The sequence below is a fragment of the Vidua macroura genome, chromosome 14 (assembly GCF_024509145.1).
Source record: "Vidua macroura isolate BioBank_ID:100142 chromosome 14, ASM2450914v1, whole genome shotgun sequence".
Lineage (NCBI taxonomy): Eukaryota > Metazoa > Chordata > Aves > Passeriformes > Viduidae > Vidua > Vidua macroura.
In genome coordinates, this window is record NC_071584.1 from 2,226,829 (window position 1) to 2,246,519 (window position 19,691).

The 19,691-nt window shown below is 45.2% G+C and overlaps 1 protein-coding gene across 1 annotated transcript in view; it reads right to left on the reverse strand.

The window, feature by feature from the left end:
• The window catches only part of CAPN6 (calpain 6), a 50,357-nt gene extending 31,359 nt beyond the window's left edge, over positions 1–18,998 (reverse strand). The window contains exons 1-4 of the mRNA XM_053989907.1: positions 18,442–18,998; positions 16,910–17,177; positions 10,690–10,776; positions 9,697–9,869 (exon numbers count right to left, since the gene is read on the reverse strand). Of these exons, the coding sequence (XP_053845882.1) occupies positions 9,697–9,861 (165 nt within the window). The 5' untranslated portion in view covers positions 9,862–9,869; positions 10,690–10,776; positions 16,910–17,177; positions 18,442–18,998. The remainder of the gene's footprint in view (positions 1–9,696; positions 9,870–10,689; positions 10,777–16,909; positions 17,178–18,441) is intronic.
• Positions 18,999–19,691: the final 693 nt, after the last annotated feature.

A 19,691-nucleotide genomic window follows, 5' to 3' on the forward strand; every position in this document is an offset into this window, starting at 1 on the left:
AATCCAGCAAAGAGGCTGAGTTGCTGTCCCAAAAAATGCTGATTTTATGCAGGTAGGGATGCTTGGCTCCTCCCTCTGGGTGGAGCATCTCACAATGGGATGATGTAACTTCCTCAGTCATGCCGTGAGCCATTCAATGGCCCATTAACAGCAGATATCTCCCCGGAGGGAGACATTGTGCTTGGAAGAGATCAGAAAACTGCCCAACAGAAGATACCTGCCCCACCTCCGACAGATGGCAAATAGAATATATGCTTATCTTACAAGCCAGAACAATGTCATCTACAAATGTTTGCCTTTAATTATAGTCCTGGAAGACTTGGGTGAATAATACCACTGAGCAAGCTGCCACTTTCCAGCCGTTGCCACTTCATCCTATGGAAATAAAGGGTGGCCACTGTGGGGTTTTTGCTTCCTGTCAGGATGCAGCCAGCAACGAAGGGCACAACTAAAACCAAAGAATTTTCTGATGTGACATCAGCAATGGGATTGGGCCATCAAACTGATGTCATATGGGGTTCACTCAGTCACCAGGCTGTACTGAAGAGGTCAGACCTGGAGGCTTTATGGTGCCTTGCTCATCTCTTCTTCCGGGCAAGCCCCACCTTAACAAGATTTTCCAGGCAAAATAAAAATAAAATTATGGATTTCATAGAATAAGTGTGAGCAACAGCTCGATTCTGGGAACATTCTGGCAATTTCAAGAAGAAACGTGTCACAACTTCCCCAGCTGAAAACATTAAGGACAAAATATTATGGGAGGAATGTTTTATCCAGGCAGAAACCAAGATGGAAATATGCCAAACAGTGTTTCCATGATGCCTCCCATTCTCAGCCTGTTGGGGGACAGACAAGGTGACAAACAGAACACAGCGGGATTCCCAAAACTCTGAAAGAAGCCAGGGACCAAAAACCCTGATAGTAATGTCGAGGTGTGCCAGCATAAATCACTGGTGGGACTAAAAGTGAATTAAACTATGTTTATAAGTTTCTATTGTTTAGAAAAGGACACTTTCTTAAAATAACATTCCCTAGAGAACAAAACAGTATCTCTTTCAGTCTCAATAGAGCTTCTTAAATTAAACACTCATCTCAAAAGAAGTGAGGCCCTCCCAAGTTCTGGAGCACTGTGTGCACCCATATTTTCATTTTACAAATTAACACACAAGATCTCTTCAGGGTGAAGCACTCTGCCAGACCTGGGCATCACCAGCCTGCTGCAGAAAGCTGAGGAGAGACACAAAATCCTAAAAGAGTGTGGAATTCCTGATCCTGTTTCTGGTGGACCTTCACAGACACAGAAATGAAATTTTATCAGGTTCTGAGGGTTTCTGGTCTAGAGCCACAGCACACTGCACTCACCTCAGCCTGGATGTGGCCTGCAGACCCTGGCCTGGGGAAATGGGACCTGAACAAGGCTCACACAGCTGGACACGACCCCCAAGAGTGGAATCCCAGCCCCTGCCAGCAAAAATTGCTGGGAGGGACTCAGGCAATGAAGAGATCCCTCCCTGTTTGTTTGGTTGTGTGAGAGGAGCACCACACGCAGCTCTGCTCCACTTTCTGCCTCCAGGAACCAAACAGCTGGGAAAGAAAGTGCTTAACAACATATCTGCAACAACCCTTTGTGTCAGGTGACTGCTCAGCCCAGGCACTTCTCCTTGGACCCATCCTCTTCCCATCACTACTCTTAGTACAAAAAAAAAAAAAAAAAAAAAAAAAAAAATTCCCTTATAAAACTGCCACCATTCAAACTCTACAGCACAGATTCTGGGGCTCTGTCTCCCTTCCAAATGCCTCAGGTTTGCCCTGGGGTGGCAAAGCAAGTCCAAAGCACTGCTTCACCCTTCAGCATCATGCTTCCCCATTCATGTACACACATCCATGTGCACATATCCATTTAAACACACCCCTGCCTGCCTGCTCGGGGTTCATGCCCTCACAGCACACCATCCAGGCTTTATTTTTGTGTTAGAAATTGGGCTGGTCTCATCACAGACAGAAATGCTGTTGCAAATGAATCAAGATTTCAGCTTGCTGGGGGGGTTACATTGTGTAATTGATAATTGTATGTGAAGTTTATATTATTTAATTTAAAATTCTCTTTAGCAAAATGCAATCCAATATTAAATATTTGCTGTTAACATGATTTTCTCAGAGTCCAATGCCTGTCAGATTTCCAGAGACAAGCCTGTTAATTATTACTTTGAGGCTTTGGTGACAAAGGTTACTTTAGAATAACAAAAGGCCAAACCTGCAGACAAAGTCAACACGCATTTTTCAGTTTGCCTGGTGATAGCAGAACACCTGCAGAGGCTGAGGCAGGGCTTGCAGCAGAGATGTCATGGCCATTGAGAAAGGATCAGTGTCACGTTGAACATGAATTAGCACAGTGGCCATGGTGTGGGCATTTCAACCCTCCCATCCTCTTTTCCTGGGGTCAACATAACATTTCCTCAACTATTAAGTACTTCTACTATATTCAACAAGGTATATTTTGTGGCAGCTCTTCTGCTGTGGCAATAAAGGCCCTTCCCTTTGCACCACAGGTTGGCTCCAGAAAAGATTAGCTAAGAAATTAATGAATAATAATATTAGCCTGGAACACAGGAGACTCCTTTGGAGTTTTCCTGGTTCCTCAGGAGGCTGCTCTCACATGTTGTGAGCTGTCAAGCACATTTTACATGCCTGATGTAACAAAAATCCTCCTGTTTTGTTCTTCCTTTTCCATCCAGTTATGAAAAAAAAAAAAAAAATCCTGAATGAACCTCCCAGCTGTGAAACACACAAACACACTCCCAAAAAAAAAAAAAAAATCCACCTTTGCTAGTTCTCATCCAAGAAAGGGCAATGGACTGTAGGAAACAGCTGCCTGGAGCTCCCTACCTTCACCTGCCAGGGTGTAGTAGGTGCCACATTTTCTCTTCAGAACATGTTCAGTGAAAAAAAATAAAACAACCCAACCACAAAACCTTAGGAGAAAATAATAATGGGAGAAGGGAAAAAACAAAACAAAGCCCACAGTGTTTTCAGTGAATTGTTTGGCTGGACACCATCAGAACATGCTGTTCTAAGTACCTTAAAAGACCAACAAGGGAAAGCCCTTCAGGGCTGAAAAATGTTTCTTTGTCTCCAAGACAAAAAAAATCCAATAAATATTTCAGCTCTATCAGCACATTTGGGGAAAAGTTACAACATTAAAATTAAAACCAAAAAGTATTTTAACCCAGTATTTCCCCCCCACAAAAAAAGTCATTATTTGTCCCTTCCATTTTTACAAAATGTGTGTGCTCCTCAAAAAGATCAATTACTTGGAACAGCTGAGACTGTTCTTAACTTCAGAATGATTACAGGATTGTATTAGGGTAGCACAAATAATGACAATGGTATTCTGTCATGATGTGCTCTATGAGAACTTCCATTCTTAGTTGGTAAAATGAGAATTCCAGTTACTTTTTTGATCTCTGTAGATCAGTGCATCCTATATGTATTTGAGTTATTAGAACTTGTATTTAAATTACATTTCGATTTCAACATCCCCTCCAAAATCCTGGCTGCTAAATGCTTTAGAAAGTTTTGAATTTCAGTGAATTCCCATGGATCTCAAACACCAAATGACAATTTGGTGAAATCACCCCATGGCAAAACCAGGTGGCCACACTTCTCTTGAAAATGACCTCACATTTCCAGCTGCTGGTGAAAATGATCCAAACCAACTGATTTCACCAAATAAAACAAGAAAGCAGATTCTGAACACAGCTGATCCAGAATTTCAGCCACACAGGAAGGGTAAGACTTGTTTTGACCTGGATTTGAAAGAGCCTGCCCTCCACTTTTGGACACCTCCTCCCAGGAGCCCAGTTCCCTGGGACCTTAGTAAACCCTGCATCTCCAGTCTGTGGATCACCAGGATGCAAGAACATCTACAGCTCACAGAAGATCACTCACTCCACCAAATCCACCCTCATTAAACAAATAAAGCTCCCCAGGCAGATTTTTAGTCGCTTCAACAAAAAAACCCCAATGTTCAGAAGCCAAGTGCCAGCACTAATTTTACCCTTAAAGAAATCCAGAACACGATGAAGCCCTGCCCACCCCGGCATCTCAGAGGGGTGGCAGCTCATTGTTCTACCCCCAACACGCACCCACCACCCCTCCCCTTCCCTCGCAGCTCCAAATTAATTCTAACAACGTGAAGACAATTCGACTTAATTGCAACTGCACCATCTCCTGCAGGATCCCGCTGCCAATCCTGCCGTTTGAATGTGCGGTTGCCAGGGCAACGGCTGCGAAGAGGATGCTTTTGTGCTGCCACTTGCATCCTCGGGAGCCGTGCCAACCTCGGAGCTGCCGCAGCTGGGATGGGGTTAACGCCTTCCTCGCCGGGAGCCGCCTGTCCTTCCTGCCATGGGCAGCCCTCGGCAAGCAGCTCCTCCCGCTCTGCAGAGCGACACCTGCGCGACAGGGACAGATGGCTGCAGCTCAGCTCGACAGCTCCGAGCACCCAGGCTGCTGGAAGAGCTCCCCTCAAACGTGCAGCAGTGCCAGGCTCCGTCTGCAGGAGCTTTGGGGTACACGGTTTGTACTTAATGAGGAAAGAAAAGATACTCCACCATCATTTAGGAATTATTTTCTTCTGGTGGTTTCCCTTCTGCCTGTTGTTGTCCCCTCACCCACCCCCTCTACGCTAACAGAAAACTGCACCATGTCTGCAGGACTTCATGGTCCCTGCCTCCACAATTTTAACCTAAAAACCATGATTAATGTGTACAGAAACCTCCCCCTCAGTCTGTGATTGTCTTCCAGGGCAGACTGCTTCCCAGAGCTCAGCTCTTAATAGCTTTCCTATTTCTTTAAGATGAAGAGTTTAAACTTAGGTCAGAGCCTGTGAACTTTTATACCACTTTTGAGTCTGCAAGGCTTAAGCCCTTCTATAAAAATTAAGGTGCACTGCAATCATTCTCTTTATATACACATACATGCAGTTAACAAAGAAATATCTGACTTTAAACTTTTCCACAGATAATGAGCTATAGCTGCAGATCACAAGCTAAATCTGCTTGTAATGGCAAGGAAAGCTATTTGCAACAGTGGCAAACAGCCTCCTTGCTAGTGCACTCACAACTAATTACAGCATACAAGATGCCTGTTGAAATGATCACCAGTGTCATCTAGAAAGTCCTAAAATCCTCCAGTAGCCCTGTGCAGCTGCACTCATGGAGTGAAAGTCTGAAAGTCACCCACTGAAGGGTGCTGGACTGTCTGTGGAGGACAACATCCATGGTGTTGAGATCCAGGATGTGACAGACACATGAGGAAAAGAAGCCAGTTCAGGATTGATTTCATCTTAGTGCAAAGCTGAGTCTTTCACAGCCCTTTTCTGCTACAAACAGGTCCCAGAGAAGCCCAGCAAACAAGCAAACCACAAGACACTGGCTCACACAGCCTCCAACCTGAGACCACCTTTGCGTCCCCAGCTGTGCTTGAGGCACACGACAGGATTTGTGAGCTCCCTCAAAGCTCAGCAGAAGCTCAGCACCTTTTGAAACACATTTCCTCACCTCCCAGATGCCACATGTGCCATTATTTCCAGTGCAAACACGAATGTCAGCACACAGAGCTTTGCAACTTGTGTTTACCCACACTTGAACAAGAGCCAATAACCACCAACAGCAGAGAAATGTGGACAATCCTGGGATAGGCAGGGAAACAGAAGCCTAAACTTCAGTTGTTTCAGTACATGTAGCCTTTGCAGAATAAGTAATTTTTTCAGGAAAATAGTAACTATATCATGCAAATCTTTAGGGGTGAGGAGGAGAAGTGGGGAGGGACCCCTATTCTAATTAAGCAAGATGATTGCTGTTGCTCCATATTTTTAAGAGGAAAAAAAAAAAAAGGCCTGAAGGAATTTAAAAGGCACATTCAGATGTGGAAAGTGATAATTTAACCACGAGCCACACTCCAGAAGGTTCTGGGGCATGGAGAGGGGATCTGGCAGACCAGGTAAGTGTCACTGCTCAGGGGGGCTGTTACAAGCCCATCACTTTGTCTCACAGGAGGCACATCACTGAGAGGAGTGCACATCACTGCCATGCCAGCTGATGGCATTCCCCTTTAATATCCTCTCTCCTCCAGCTCTGGATTCCCCCAGGCCCCATCCTGGCAGATATCCCAGGGTGTGATGAGCTGTCACTCCACTCCATGCCCTGAAACTGCTCGTGCAGTGGTCATGCAACTGCTCAAAGCCTGAGGCAGTGCCAGGACACCTCCCTCTCCTGCAGGCACCACTGGGCTGCACACGAGTCCCAGACATAAGCAGATGTCTCTGGTCTTGTTCAAACTGGAAACAGGGTCAGACTACAGTGACACAGCTACAGAGGAGACAGAGGAATTAAATGATGAGGAGCATTACATCTGAGGGACATTTAACCCAGGCCTGCTCACACCTGACAGCCAAATCTTTCATGACCCTCATTCCATGAAATTTATGACAACTGGGTTACTGTTGAATATTCTGGAGGACACTGAGACCACGAATCCTGTCACTGTGGAATAAAGAACATTAATGCAAAATCTGTAAAGTTCACCCAGACTAAGTGCCCACACAGGGATTTGCCCCAGGCTTCCTCTGCCTTCCAAATGAGAGCAAAATCGTAAACAGGTAACAAGGTAGGGGAAGGTTTAGGGTTGTAAATATGAAAGATGTTTCAGCTCCTGAGACAACGGATCATTTCCCACCAGTTAGAAGCAAACAAAAGCTGATGCTGCCTCCCATAAACATGTGAAGGTGCAGAAGTCAGAGTCCCTGAATTCTCTGGCACCAAATAAAGGTTGGATAAATCACCAACCTGCTCATCCCACACACCCCAATTTGGGAAGTGGGGAGACACTTGTTCCATCTATTCTTATCACTGTATCATTCCAGAACATAGTACTGCCTTATTTCCTGGACTTTTCACTTGCATGGTGATAACCACCCCTGAAAAGGCTGGCAAACTGGTGAGAAGAGTGGAGAATGGGGCCCATGGCATGCAGTGTTTCCAGGAAAAAGGGCACTGGGCTGTGCAGATGCAACGCTCCACCTTCTGCCAGGTATCTGACCTTTGGAGTTAATGGGAATTTAGTCAAACAGAGCAGTGTCCCTCTGTGGGCTGGGACACAGGAGGGGTTTTTGGGGAAGCAGGTCAGCAGCCCTGTCTCATGGTGTCTTTCTGTGCTGTTTTCCTGGACACAGACCAGCTCTGTCTTCCCAGAACATCAGGGTGCAATCATAGCCCTCTCATAAAGAGAAGATGCAGATGAAAGCAGAATCAGGGCTTAAAAAACACGGGGTCAGGCGGGGAAACCAGGAAAGCACATGATAAGAGTCTCATTCTGTAGGATCAGACTATTTTCCTTTGTGAATAACTAAAGAACACAGTTTATCTCTGAAGCAAGCTTACCCACTCTTTCCTCACATGCCTGCCTGCCCTGCTTGGGAGATCACTGCTGTTTGTTTAACACTGACAAAGATGTCCTTGAGATTCCATCCTTTCTGTGGGGTCAGTGAAAAAGTTCACACAAACCCGAGGTTTAGTTAAAAATAAGACAAAGCATCCATTCAGCAGTGACAGGAACTCCTGGGTATTTTCAGCCCATGCTGAGCAGGAGGCCGTGTTAACCATGACAGGTGGCCAAGGACGTCCCCTCTTGGCAGGACACAGCTGCCCCCAGCCCCACTTCAGCCTGGCAGAGGGGGGACACTCCAGAGAAATCACAGGAAAAGGGCAGGGTGATGCTAATATCAGTGGGCAGAAAGAACGTCCACTAACCAGAGGGAATGTTTCTTACTCTTTTTCCAACAGACCAGCAGGTTTTCCCCACAGAGAATCTTCCCAGGTAGGCTTCCTGCATGAACTGAAGGGCTCTGGAAGATGCTGCACCTTTAAAACGGTCATGTTCAGCTCAGTTGTTATTTCACAGGTTTATTCTCAGAGGAACTGGGGTATCAACAGAGCCCAATGTTCTGAAACACCAGCAAAGGATTCACGTACCAGGAGAGGTTTAGATTAGATACAAGGAGGAATTTCTGTACCAAAAGGGTTGTCACTTCAGTTGGAAGTGGTTTTTTAGAGACCTGGTGCTAAGGACATAGCTTAGTAATGGACTCAGTAGTGTCAAGGTAAGTGTTGGACTCAATGATCTTAGAAGTCTTTTGCAACCTAGAAGATTCCATGGTTCTGTGTTTTTGACATCAGCACCAGAATTCACCCTCTGAACTTCTGGCTGGCAGAAGCCAGGGACTGGTGGGATATGGTTCAACATCTCAGGAGTGTCAGGTCAATCTGTGCATGGTTTTATGATAAATGATAATAAAATTTTCATAAACAAAACATTAATTAATATGTGAGGTTTCCTACAATAACATCATGTTTCATGGGTAATAATTGAATGCAAAGCTGATCACTGACCTACAATCAGACTTCAAACCACTGACCACCACCTTGAACAAACTCATACCCACAAGAATGGCCCAAAATGGCATCCTTGGCTAGAGTTTAGCTCTTGCTTCACATCTTTTATGAAGAACAAACACTCTTCCTGACCTCACTGAGAATGGTTGCGCAGTATTTCCTCTTCTAGGAGGGGATGAAAGACTCCAATAAACAGGAGAGTGCTCAGAAATAAAAATAAACCCCCAGACTTTGGAATGTCTTGTTTTTCTTTCCCAAATTTATTCTCCCCATTCTTCACTCTCATGTCTTACTTGGAAAACTGAAATGAGAAGCAGGAAAGCAACCCTTGGACTGCTCACTAAAATTCCAGTAGAGAAGCTGCTGTGAGGAATGAGCACCACCAGGAAAGGAGAAGCAGCCTCAGGCCATCCTGGCAAAGAGAGCCCAGCCTTGCTCAGCCTCGTCTGTTGTCCCCTGTCACAGAACAGCACCAGCTGCATATGAAGGACATCACATTGGCATTGTGTTTTCTAAGGAAAGACACCCAAGTCTGTGCTTCCAGAAGATTAACTCTAATCTCAAAAGTGGACATGGGTGAAGTAAAGGAGTGATTCATCATGCTTAAGGGCAAAAATACTGCGTGCATCTGGCTGGAGGCTTCCACTGTCCTCTCCATTACACTTGTCACTGTAAGAGAACAGATGACACTGATGGAAAGCCAGACTGGGAATGGGTTTGTGTTCTTCTGAATTGTTCGCTTATGGCTGTGAACTGATTTAAAAATACATGTGAAGCATAAAACCTCAGAGCAAAGCAACTAACAGACCCCGAATGTAGGTGGTATTAATGATTTGAAATGCCTGCTACATTAGTTACAATTCAAAGCAAATGACATATTTGTTTTCCTGTTAAGATGCCACTAAAAGTGGCAAATAGACACAAGCATTCTTGGTTGATTACAGATAATAGCTGATCATTTGGCACAGAAAATCACTGGTGGGTAATTAAGGTTTTACACAAGTCAAAGACAAAATCTACTGTGAATTCAGCACAGCCATGCAGAGACCAGAGCTGGCATCAACCAATAAAGGAAAACTCTCTCTGGGTAGAACTTGCTGCTAAGCCTTCACCAGAACCAGACTGAAACAGCTGAGGGAGAGGGTGGCAATTCACAACAGAACACAGCTTTGCTCAGACACCTCTTGGTGGAAGTGTCTGTGCTGGAGGAGACAGCAGGACTGAAAACACATCCATCCATTACCTTTGGCCGCTTCCATTCCACTTTCCCTTTTGCTGCTGAGTCGTAGTAAAGGGATTCATCCGAGGCTGGAAACTCGGGATCCTCAAAGAGCCGGCCCTGCTGGAGGCACTGCCCCTTCAGCTCGTGGTACCTCTGATCTCGGAAGAGCTGCACTGATGAAGACATCTTCCTGTCTACATAAGATCAATATTGGACAAACCATGAAGGCTCGTGAAAGTCCATAGCTGATACCACTCCCTGGCCTTTAACAAAAGAGCATGTAACTTGCTCTAAATGAGGTCACTGATTTATTTAAAATAATATAAAAAACCCCAGATTATAAATCAGATTATGTTAAAGACTAGGAAAGTATAAACCCAAGAAGATCTTATAGATAAGGATCATACTTTTGTCTGAACAGAAGTCTTATCAGGAAAGAGCCCAGGCCAGGCACAAACCCAACATTTTGCTTTGTCTAATTGATTGGAAAGGTAGCAGAGTGAGGCTTGGCTCTCAGTCTGTACCATGTGAGAAGGGCTGGGCCATCTTTCTGTCCTACATTCTTCTTCTGGCCACTAGAGCTCAAATTATCTACTCCAAATCTTATGCCTAAAAAAACCAAAACCAGATTTCCACATATCTCCATCTTAATTTAAGTGGCAATACCTTGGCTTGTACTATTGTCTTTGAACTTTATGTTACATTTCAGGGAACTGAATTCCCAGAAGAGGAAAATATTTGCAAATAATTGATGAGAACTAAAAGTATTTTTAAAAAGCACAACAATGGCAAAAAACCCAAACAATGTGTTCTCAGACCTTAATTCCCAGAATCCTGATTATCAGACTTGGCAGGTTTATGGTCACACCCACAGAGCTCAAATAAATTGCTTTAAAATATTTTACAAATGAGACATCAATTACAGAAATCACTCAGGGTAGTTTGAAATTTGGAAGACATGAGGGACGCTACCTCTGCTTCAAGAGAGGGAGTGGTGAGAGCATCTGAACTTACCCTGTTTGGAAAGGTCCTGTGTGTCAGGTCCTTCCCTCTTCCTTCTGGACACAGGTTGGAATTAGAGATGTATCTCCCCTTCCTTGCCTACAGCAATAAAGACAAATGCAGGTTGAATTTACCAACATCCTGCTCTGGAGCATGGCACCACATGGTCCTGGCAGCCACTGGCTGTGTCCAGCTGCAGGGAGCTCAGCTGGTGCTCCTTGAGCCATCTGCAGCACAAATGGGATGAGATTCCACAAATATGCAGGGAACTAAACCAAGCTTTTGCAGGTGTGCAAGTGAGCACAGCAAGAGAAATACAGAATAGTAACGAGGAACACTTGGAAATGTCAAATTTATCGTGGTCTTTGTTCTTGTGAGTGAAAGCTGTTTGTGGCTGCCCCTGGATCCCTGGAAGTGTCCAAGGTCAGGTTGGATGGAGCCTGGAGCAACCTGGGATAGTGGAAGGTGTCCCAGCCCATGGGGACAGGATGGGCTTTAAATCCCTCCTCACCAAAGCCATTTTGTGATTCTATTACTTTCTGGTTACTTATCTCCCTCAAAAAAAAAAAAAAAAAAGGTCTCAAGGCCTCTCACTTGCCAGGTGGCCTCCCAAGACACGGCAAATAGATTTGCTCCGCCCAGAAACCAGTTCTTCAAATTCAAGTGTCAAACAACTTCTCAATTTTACAGAGGTACCTCAGGGATCACAACCAAATAGTCTGACTAATTTGGGTGGGATATAGATTATTTCATGATAAGTGGCATTCTTGATCATTAAAATCCCCCATGAGCTATCTAACATTCTAAACCGAGTCTATTTGTTTTTAAAATAGCCCCTGGGTGATGAGGTTTCTGTCACTGCCTAATTCATTGAGACAGGGTTTGCATGACCTCATTCCCCTGCCCTTTCTCCCCACCTATCTGCCAGACAGGATCGTGAGTCCTTCCAGGATGAGTACTCCATTCCACACCAGCCTGGAATGTTCTGTGGCAATCACAGAAGGTGGTGATAAAGCACTGCCTGCCTCGCCCTGGGCTGCACAACACGGGAAACACCAACAAGGAGGAGGCCTCTCCTGCCAGTCTCTTACCCTGCCCCTCTCCAGACTCCCTGTGACATCTGTAGTGTGTTTTAGGGGCTCAGGCTCCCGGGGCTGCTCATGCTGGCCCCTGAATGTTTCACCCCCTCCCAAGAGGCACCCACCACCACCTGGAGAACCAGGAAGAACCCACTTTCACAGGAACCCAGAGCTGCCCATTTTAAACTCAATAAAAATATCTCTTTCTCGTTGGAAAGCCCTCCATCAAGAATGTCAGTGCAGTTTCTATACAACAGCCTGGTGGTTTGAGTGCTGAGGATGGAAGAGCAGAGCTGAGCCCACATCTCCTGGAGTGTTCACCTACCAGGACATGGCCTGAGGCAGACCTGGCTCCCATTCCAAGGTTTATTTTTGAAGCAGCTCCCAGGTTTTGACCCTCAGTTGATGACTGAAGCTCCCAAACTAAGAAGCACACTCCTTCCTCCCTCCTCCAGCTGGGGCACATGGTAGTAGAGCATCCCCTGCTCCACACTCACAGCTTTACCCTGGCTCAGCTGGCACTCCAGCCTTGCAGTGCTGAGGAAACACTGCAGGGCTTGGCAGCTGCTCTGCCAGGGCTCCCTGCTCTGCCATGTGATACAGAATCAGCTGTGCACAGTGGACTAAGAAATGCAGTCCTAAAAATACTGCAGCCCAGCTCAGAGACACTCTGTCATTCTGCAGAGAGAAGGGACCACTCCAGGGGAGGGACAGAGGAGAAAAGAAGGGGGTGAAAATGCTGAAGAGCTCTACAGGTCACCCAATCCCCCGTGGTATCAGCAGAAGTACAGGAGGTCTCACGTCACTGAGCTTTCGGCCTCTCAGCTTTTAAGTTTTTCTCTGCCCCTCTGTTTTTCCAGAGTTTCCCATTCTGATTAGAAAAAGGGTTTCAGCAGAAGAGTGAAGTGGAGCTGGTGCAGAATCCCCTCTTCAGCCTGACCACAGAACAATCTCAGTTTTACTTACAGTTTACTCTCAGAGGTGATTCCTCTGCCGGAGCCAGCCAGAGCACAGCTAAATCACATTCAGCACTGGGCAAATACCAGCTCCTGGCCTTAGGAGCAGCCATAAATTAAAGGGACATTCACTTGAAATCCAGGTATTCACCAGAGCGTTAAGGTAAGCTTTGAGTGTTAAACTACCCAACAGTGTCTCTTTAAGCTCACATTTCCCTGTCTTAACCTTTCTCCCCCTCAGCTGCTACACAGGAGATCCACAACAAACAGCACTGACTGTCCAGACAGGTGTGTGAGGGATAACTACACCCTCCTTATCCTTGAATTCATGCAATAAATACACCAACCTGAACAGAATTCACCTGTTCTCATCCCAGCTTTGTTACTCTGTGTGACCAAGTGACATGCAGGGTAAAAACTCAGGCAGAGCAGTTATTGCAGCTGCTAAGCCCAGCCATCCCTCCCACTCCCATCCCAGCCCGAGGGGTGCAGGGACAGCAGGGCTGGGTCTTTCCTAACCAAACCCAGCACTTTCAGCCCCAGAGGCCAAGCAGCTGCAGAGGGTCCTCGGTGCCAGATGAAACTCCTCTGCAAGGAGGAGGCCTGATGTGTTGTAACACATAAATTCTATCACACACCCCACTTTGCTGTTCCAGCTGTAGGACTCCAAGGAATTTCCATGCACAGCACCAGGACTAAAAGGGCAAAGTGCATTTCAGGCAGGATTTAAGGCCGCAGTTGGACACAGCTTTGAAAATGAAACTGTGTCTTCCAGAAGTGAATCCTGAGTTCAGGCCCACATTCCTGCTGGTTCAGGAGCCCCTCTCTGGGAAGGCCATGGAGGGGTGCCAGAAATGATGCACACAGCCATATTCCATGCTCTGGGGTAGCCTCCCAGGCTGAGAGAGCTGGGCTGCCTCAGTCTAGAGAAGAGAAGGCTCCAGGGAAACCTTAGAGCAGCCTTTCAGTTTCTAATGGGAGTTTATAAAAAAGAGGGAGAGCAACTTTTTACATGGGCAGAGAGTGATAGGACAAGGGGAAGTGGTTTTAAATTGAAAGAGGGGAGGTTTAGATTAGGATACCAGGAAGAAATTCTTTCCTGAGAACTGGCACAGGTTGCCCAGAGAAGCTGTGGACTCCCCATCACAGGAAATGTTCAAGGCCAGGTTGGATTGGACTTAGAGCAGCCTGGAAGATATCCCTGCCCAGGGTGGTGGAATGAGATGAGCTTTCCAACCCAAACCATTCTGTTATTGTATGAACCCAGTCTGAAGATTATTATCCATCTGCAGATACCAAGTTGTCACCTTAGCAGGAGTAACAGCCACACCTGGTTCTCGGGTTTCTCTTTTGTACCTGCAGTTGTGTGCCTGTCTTAACAGCACACAAAAACCTCCCAGCTCCAAACTCTGCTCCTTCAACACCGACTCCTCACCAAACCTCAAGGCCACTGTTTGGACTAGGAGAGCAAAACAGCGACTCAAGTATTTCACTGTTTGCAAACATAGCTCTGTATTTTCTCAAACATCTCTCTCTCCACAGTTTGCTTCAGAACAATCAAACCAGTGAGTGTCTCCAAAACAGCAGGCCCATAGCCAAAAGCTTTAAATTACTCTGAACTGGTTTTCTGTAAAACTAATTAAAGGAACTTCCAGATCTCCAGCTGGAAAAGGTTATTGCTCTTTCTTGCTGTGCAGAGTGATCACAGGTCCTTACAACACAATGACTTTGCAAATCTGTATTAAGTGCAGGGGAACTTAAAGCAGTTGAAAATCTTCCACTTCATAAACACTGTGGTTTCATGATCTTGGCTGTTCCACTGCTACTGCTGCAGTAGAAGCATCTCTTCTGGAGAAATTTACTCATTCCAATTCTTTAAACAGCTCAAGACATTAACTGGGAGGCTTTATGCCGGACTGGATCTCCTCTCTTCCTCTGCATAAGCCAATAAAAATGTATAAAGTCAGTGTTAAATCCATGCTGTGTGGATGTGCAATTGCATTAGTAAGAATCTGATAAATTCTGATCAAATTTGCTGCACAGGATAATTTAATAGCACCCTGTCCAGTATTAATGCCTGTGATCCAGGGTTCTCAGTAGTTTTGGATGGCAGTGCTCTTCCTGACTGGGTGAAGCACCAAGTTATTGTGTGCTCTGGGGATGCCATGAGTGTGTAGCATTAACCCTTCTTTCATCCAGTATTTGGATTTTCCAACAAAATAAGGTTAATTTGACTGTTTTATGGCCTCAGGATAATAAAAAAACTCAGGACTTTTACAGGCATTTAAAGAAGGTTTCTCTGTTAGCTCAGCTGAAGAATGAGCTACGGGAAGGTGACACAGCATTTGCCTTCTTGCAGAAACAGGACTGTGCCAAACTTGTTATACTGTGCACTTTTGCCACACTTCAAATCGAGAAAGGAAAGCACATATTTTCATCTGGGAGTATCTGCCCATATCCTGTCACTTCTAGGCAGGAATGTGGGGGAGAGTAACTGGACATCAGGAGCCCACAAGCTGTTTGCTTTCACAGACAGCATCATGGCCTGGCAGAATCAACAGGCTATAAAACAAAGTTTTGTTTTTTTTTTTTCCATAAAATTAATTACAACACTAGGACTGCAACAGCACAGTGCTTAACCTGGTTTTTCTTTCAGGTCTCACTGGGATAGGAGAGGTTCTGTGGTACTCCAGCTGGGAGTCAGAATTCAAATTGCACTGCAGAGAGAGGGTGCTGGATCAGGACCAAGCCTGACATTTCCTCAGCCCAGGAGTGGAGCAGGAGCTCTGCCAAGAACCTGTCACTGAATTTCACAGCTTGTTCTCTCTCCATCTCTCTATCTCACCAGTTCCTGGAGAGATAAAGTGCAAACTCATTCTGACCCTTCAGGATGGGAGTACAGAAGCAAACAGCTGCTGAGAAAAGCTGCCCTTGCAGGTGACTGTGCCCAAGGGGGAACAGCTGCATCTGGCATGAGCAGAAACACCCCACATTTGTAGGGCTGGCTGAGGGTCAGGGGTGTGTGGGATCTTTTCAGCTTGAGAACTGAGTGAAATCAATACACACCTGTGATTGTTCAGCACTACAATGCTGATTTCATAGGCAAAACCACTCAAAGTCCTGGCAGAACACACTCAGAGAGGATAAGCTCTGGCTGGACTCCCTCTCTCCCCTCCTTGCCTTTCCCATGGGAGTTTATCCCCAGTAGTTGCCTGTGAAACACTTTTAACTGTTCTCTCCCCTCGGGCAAGGGCAAAGATTTAAAAAGCAATGGCATTAGCAGCAGACCAGATTTTTGCCTCCACCTGATTTCCAGGTGAAGCCTTCAACAAAATCCTGAAGTTCTTTAAGATCATTGCAGAGACAAAACCATTGGCTCCTTTCAGGATTTTCCAAAGTGCACAGGTGTCCTCATGCTTCAAGAAACCTTGTCCTTCAGTGGCTTCCAGTATAGCCTCAAAATCAGACACATTTTCAGTTAACATCAGAGAGGTTAACATTAATCCAGTCAAATGATCTATTAAAAACTCTGAAGAAAATGCAAACAGCATTGTCACTTTCATGCAAGCCAAGGCTTTGTGCTGAAACCACAGGAAACAGCTTTCTTCAGAATTCCAGAATTCCTCTCCATTCTGCCTTTTCATAAAAGTTAGTTTAAATAAAGGGATTGCAAATTAATCAGTAACTCCTTATCAGGCCACTCCATTATTTTATATACCCACTTATCAGTTATTTTAGATACAGTACAAAAACCTCTCCTTCCCAAGAACAATGAAATAAAGTAAAAAAAAAAACACCAAAAAAACCCTTGAATTTCACAGTGAAAGAATCCACAGTGAGAACTGACAATATTTTGGAAGATCAGAGACAGCATGGCAAATGGAATTATATGAGCAGAGATCAAATCACACTTTCTCAGTCTGGACCCTTTCTTTGGAATAACTGTAAAGGATGCCTGTAGAGAGAAGAGTGGAACTGGTTATCTGAGAAGAAAGGAAAGCACCCATGCTTTGGTAATAAATCCTGCAATAAAGTTTGGCTCAGAGTTAGCACAGAGCTATGACTTTCTGAAACAACTATATGTTAAACAATTCAAGTAATCCAAAGCATTTTCTCCCTTGGCTCGTTAGGGTTCACACAGAGTTTTCTTTCCTGGTGACAAAGGTGTTAATCAGGAAACACCAGTCAGGCACTCACCTGGCTGGGCTCAGCCGCTGCTGGGGCACATGGAACTCCAGAGTGGCTCCTGCAAACACGGATCCCTCGGCTTCTTAAGGAGCAGTTCTCTGGGCTGTACCACGGTCACATCTCCAGGGGGGTGTGTGGTGGGAGAACTCTTCCAGGGATGTCCCAGGGACACCGAGCTGACCAAGAGTGCAGAGCCTCGTGTGCTCCTGACTCACAAACCATCAGCTGCGGCTGTGGCGCCAACCGTGAACGAACTCTTGAAGGAGATAAGGCCAGGCTGTTTGGCAAGAGTTGCAGAGTTTATTTGCATTTTTTTTTTTTTAAGGATTAATGTGCACCGTGAAACAAAAAAAAACAAACTTACATTCCTTATTAGGCTGCACAGCACTCATCCTTTTCTCCCTGTCCTAGTAAAGGAATTGGTATCACTTTATGGGGGTAACAAAGTTTAGAACCCAGAAAATAATACATTTCTCTGTGCTGTAACAAAATAAAAAGTAGGACACAAATTCTTGACAAGAAGTGGTTTTGGAAAAACAAGCCCCTCTCCATACTTTGCTCAGTTTTAATTTCCTTTGGGCAAATCCTGAACAATTTTGATTTTAATTTGACTTGAATTTTTTTTTTTCTGATTTAAGGATGATAACACCTTTATTTTGCCACTATGTGGCTTTTATTTGTATTTTAGTAAATGTAGTCCCATTTTTGAACAAGTGCCATTTCAAAATGCATTACAAAATTTCATCTGTACTATAGTTTTATATATTCTCCCCAGTTTTCTTCCTCCATTTAATCCTCATTTTAGCATAACTGGTCTAAGTTTACAAATAGGTTCATTCCTTCTCCTCAACATTATTACTGATCAAGTATCCTAGAGGAGATTGGATCTCAGGGGGTGAGTTATACTCACAAAATGCTCTGAAGACTATTAAAAAGTATCACAAATTTCTGTACTGCAAGGTTCACCACAGGACTATTTGCTCTTTTACCCCAATTCCTTTTGAATGCACGCTGAAATTTGGACTGAAAGTCCTGGAAGCTGCCACTACAGTTTTACTATTTCATGAGTTAAAAAGCCTTACATACTAAAGCCATGTGTTTCCAATTCCTGATTGAGTAAGTAGCCCAGAGTTTAAATCATAATAAAAAGCTGATGCCTGTATATTACACGCACACTGTGATTCATTTGCACAGCTGAGGGAAGAACATGAAAACTCCCACAAGAGCACAACAAAATTCCACTCTGTGAGCTGATAATAATATTCACAGCTTATAAGACGTGTTCTCACAGTAGCTGCCTTTGCTTTGATCCAGTGCAGAACCAAAGCATGAGAACTTTTTCATGTGAGTGGCATAATCCAAGAATTGGATGGGATTTGTCTGGGCTGAGGAGGAGCTCTTGCTGGAAATCTTGTCAGAAACAGAAATTCCTTTGGACAGGCAGCAAGATGAGCTACATGGATGACAAGTAACGGAAAAAAAAAACAACCTGGAAAAGAGGTTTCACTTATTGTGAACCATTTAACCTTACAACGTCGTACCTGAAATCCTTGAATGAGCCCCGCAGCCTTTAGCTTCCTTGGTGGATGTGTCCCCTCCTCTGGATGAACTGGTTTCCATCCATGACTGTGCTGCATCTCCCGGTGTCCCGAATTTCCTCACTGCTCTCCTGCACAGCCTGCAGGCACCCCCTGAACAGTGCTCCACCACGCTCTCCCCTGCTCCAGATGCTGCCTTCCAAGGCTGACTCCTCCTGCAGCCTCAGCAGCAAAGCAGAGCCCAGAGCCAGCCTGTTGTGTAAAGAGACACCACAGCACAAGGAACCACCAGAACTTTTGCCTTCACAAGGTCTTCTATACCCCACATCTGTATGTTCAGCACCTTGAGCTCAGAGCCTGGTCATACCTTCAGGAATTCCTGCCCATCACATGCACGCACACTCCACTGCCAGGTTCTTGTGTCCCACCAGAGATATGTTCACCTATTATTCACTTAATTTCATGGGGCAATTTATTAATAAACCATGAGATAGTTTCCAGCAGAGATTCAACTTAAATCCTACATGTTTACTCTATTCTTTCTAATTTAAGCAGTTTGAACAAAGAAGAGCCCAAGAAATCTGAAAACTAAGCAAGATTCACTGAAAATTTTCAGAGTTGTGTATCCAGTTGTGCCTGATTTTGCTCAACAACACCATTTTGAACCTGGATCACTCATCCTTCGTATTGTGGAATTTTGATATCAGGTTCCTTCCTACTTTCTCCCAAAGCATAAATGACAGGAGGGGTTGGAGTAAAGGATCAGTCCCAGACTGATGGCTTGCTAGCACTGAACCTTCTGCACAGCCCTGAGTTAAAGGAAGACAATCCCTAAAACAGAAGGCACAGAAGGGGCTGTGCTTTGCCCCTGTCTACAGCTGTCACAGCAGCTGAAGTGTTCAGAGCCGGCTTTATCCCCCAGCTACCTTAACTACAATCAGAAGAAAAATTTCTAAAAAGACAAGCCAGGATTTGAAGTGGGCGTTTGGAGTTATTTTTCAGGCAGGCTGGTCACGGGGGAAGGAGGAGCAGGGGAACAGCCCTGCGAGGGAAGGGCCCCAGGATTTATTTCCCTGCAGGACACACACTGAATCCACCCTGCCTCCCTCCTGCGAGCCCGGGCAGGGGGGACGGGCCCGCTGGCCGCGAGGTGGCGGCATCGCCCAGGGATGCGAGGGTGGGAAAGGCAAGGGAGAGCTGGGAAAGGCAAGGGATGGGTGGGAAAGGCAAGGAAAAGGTGGGAAAGGCAAGGA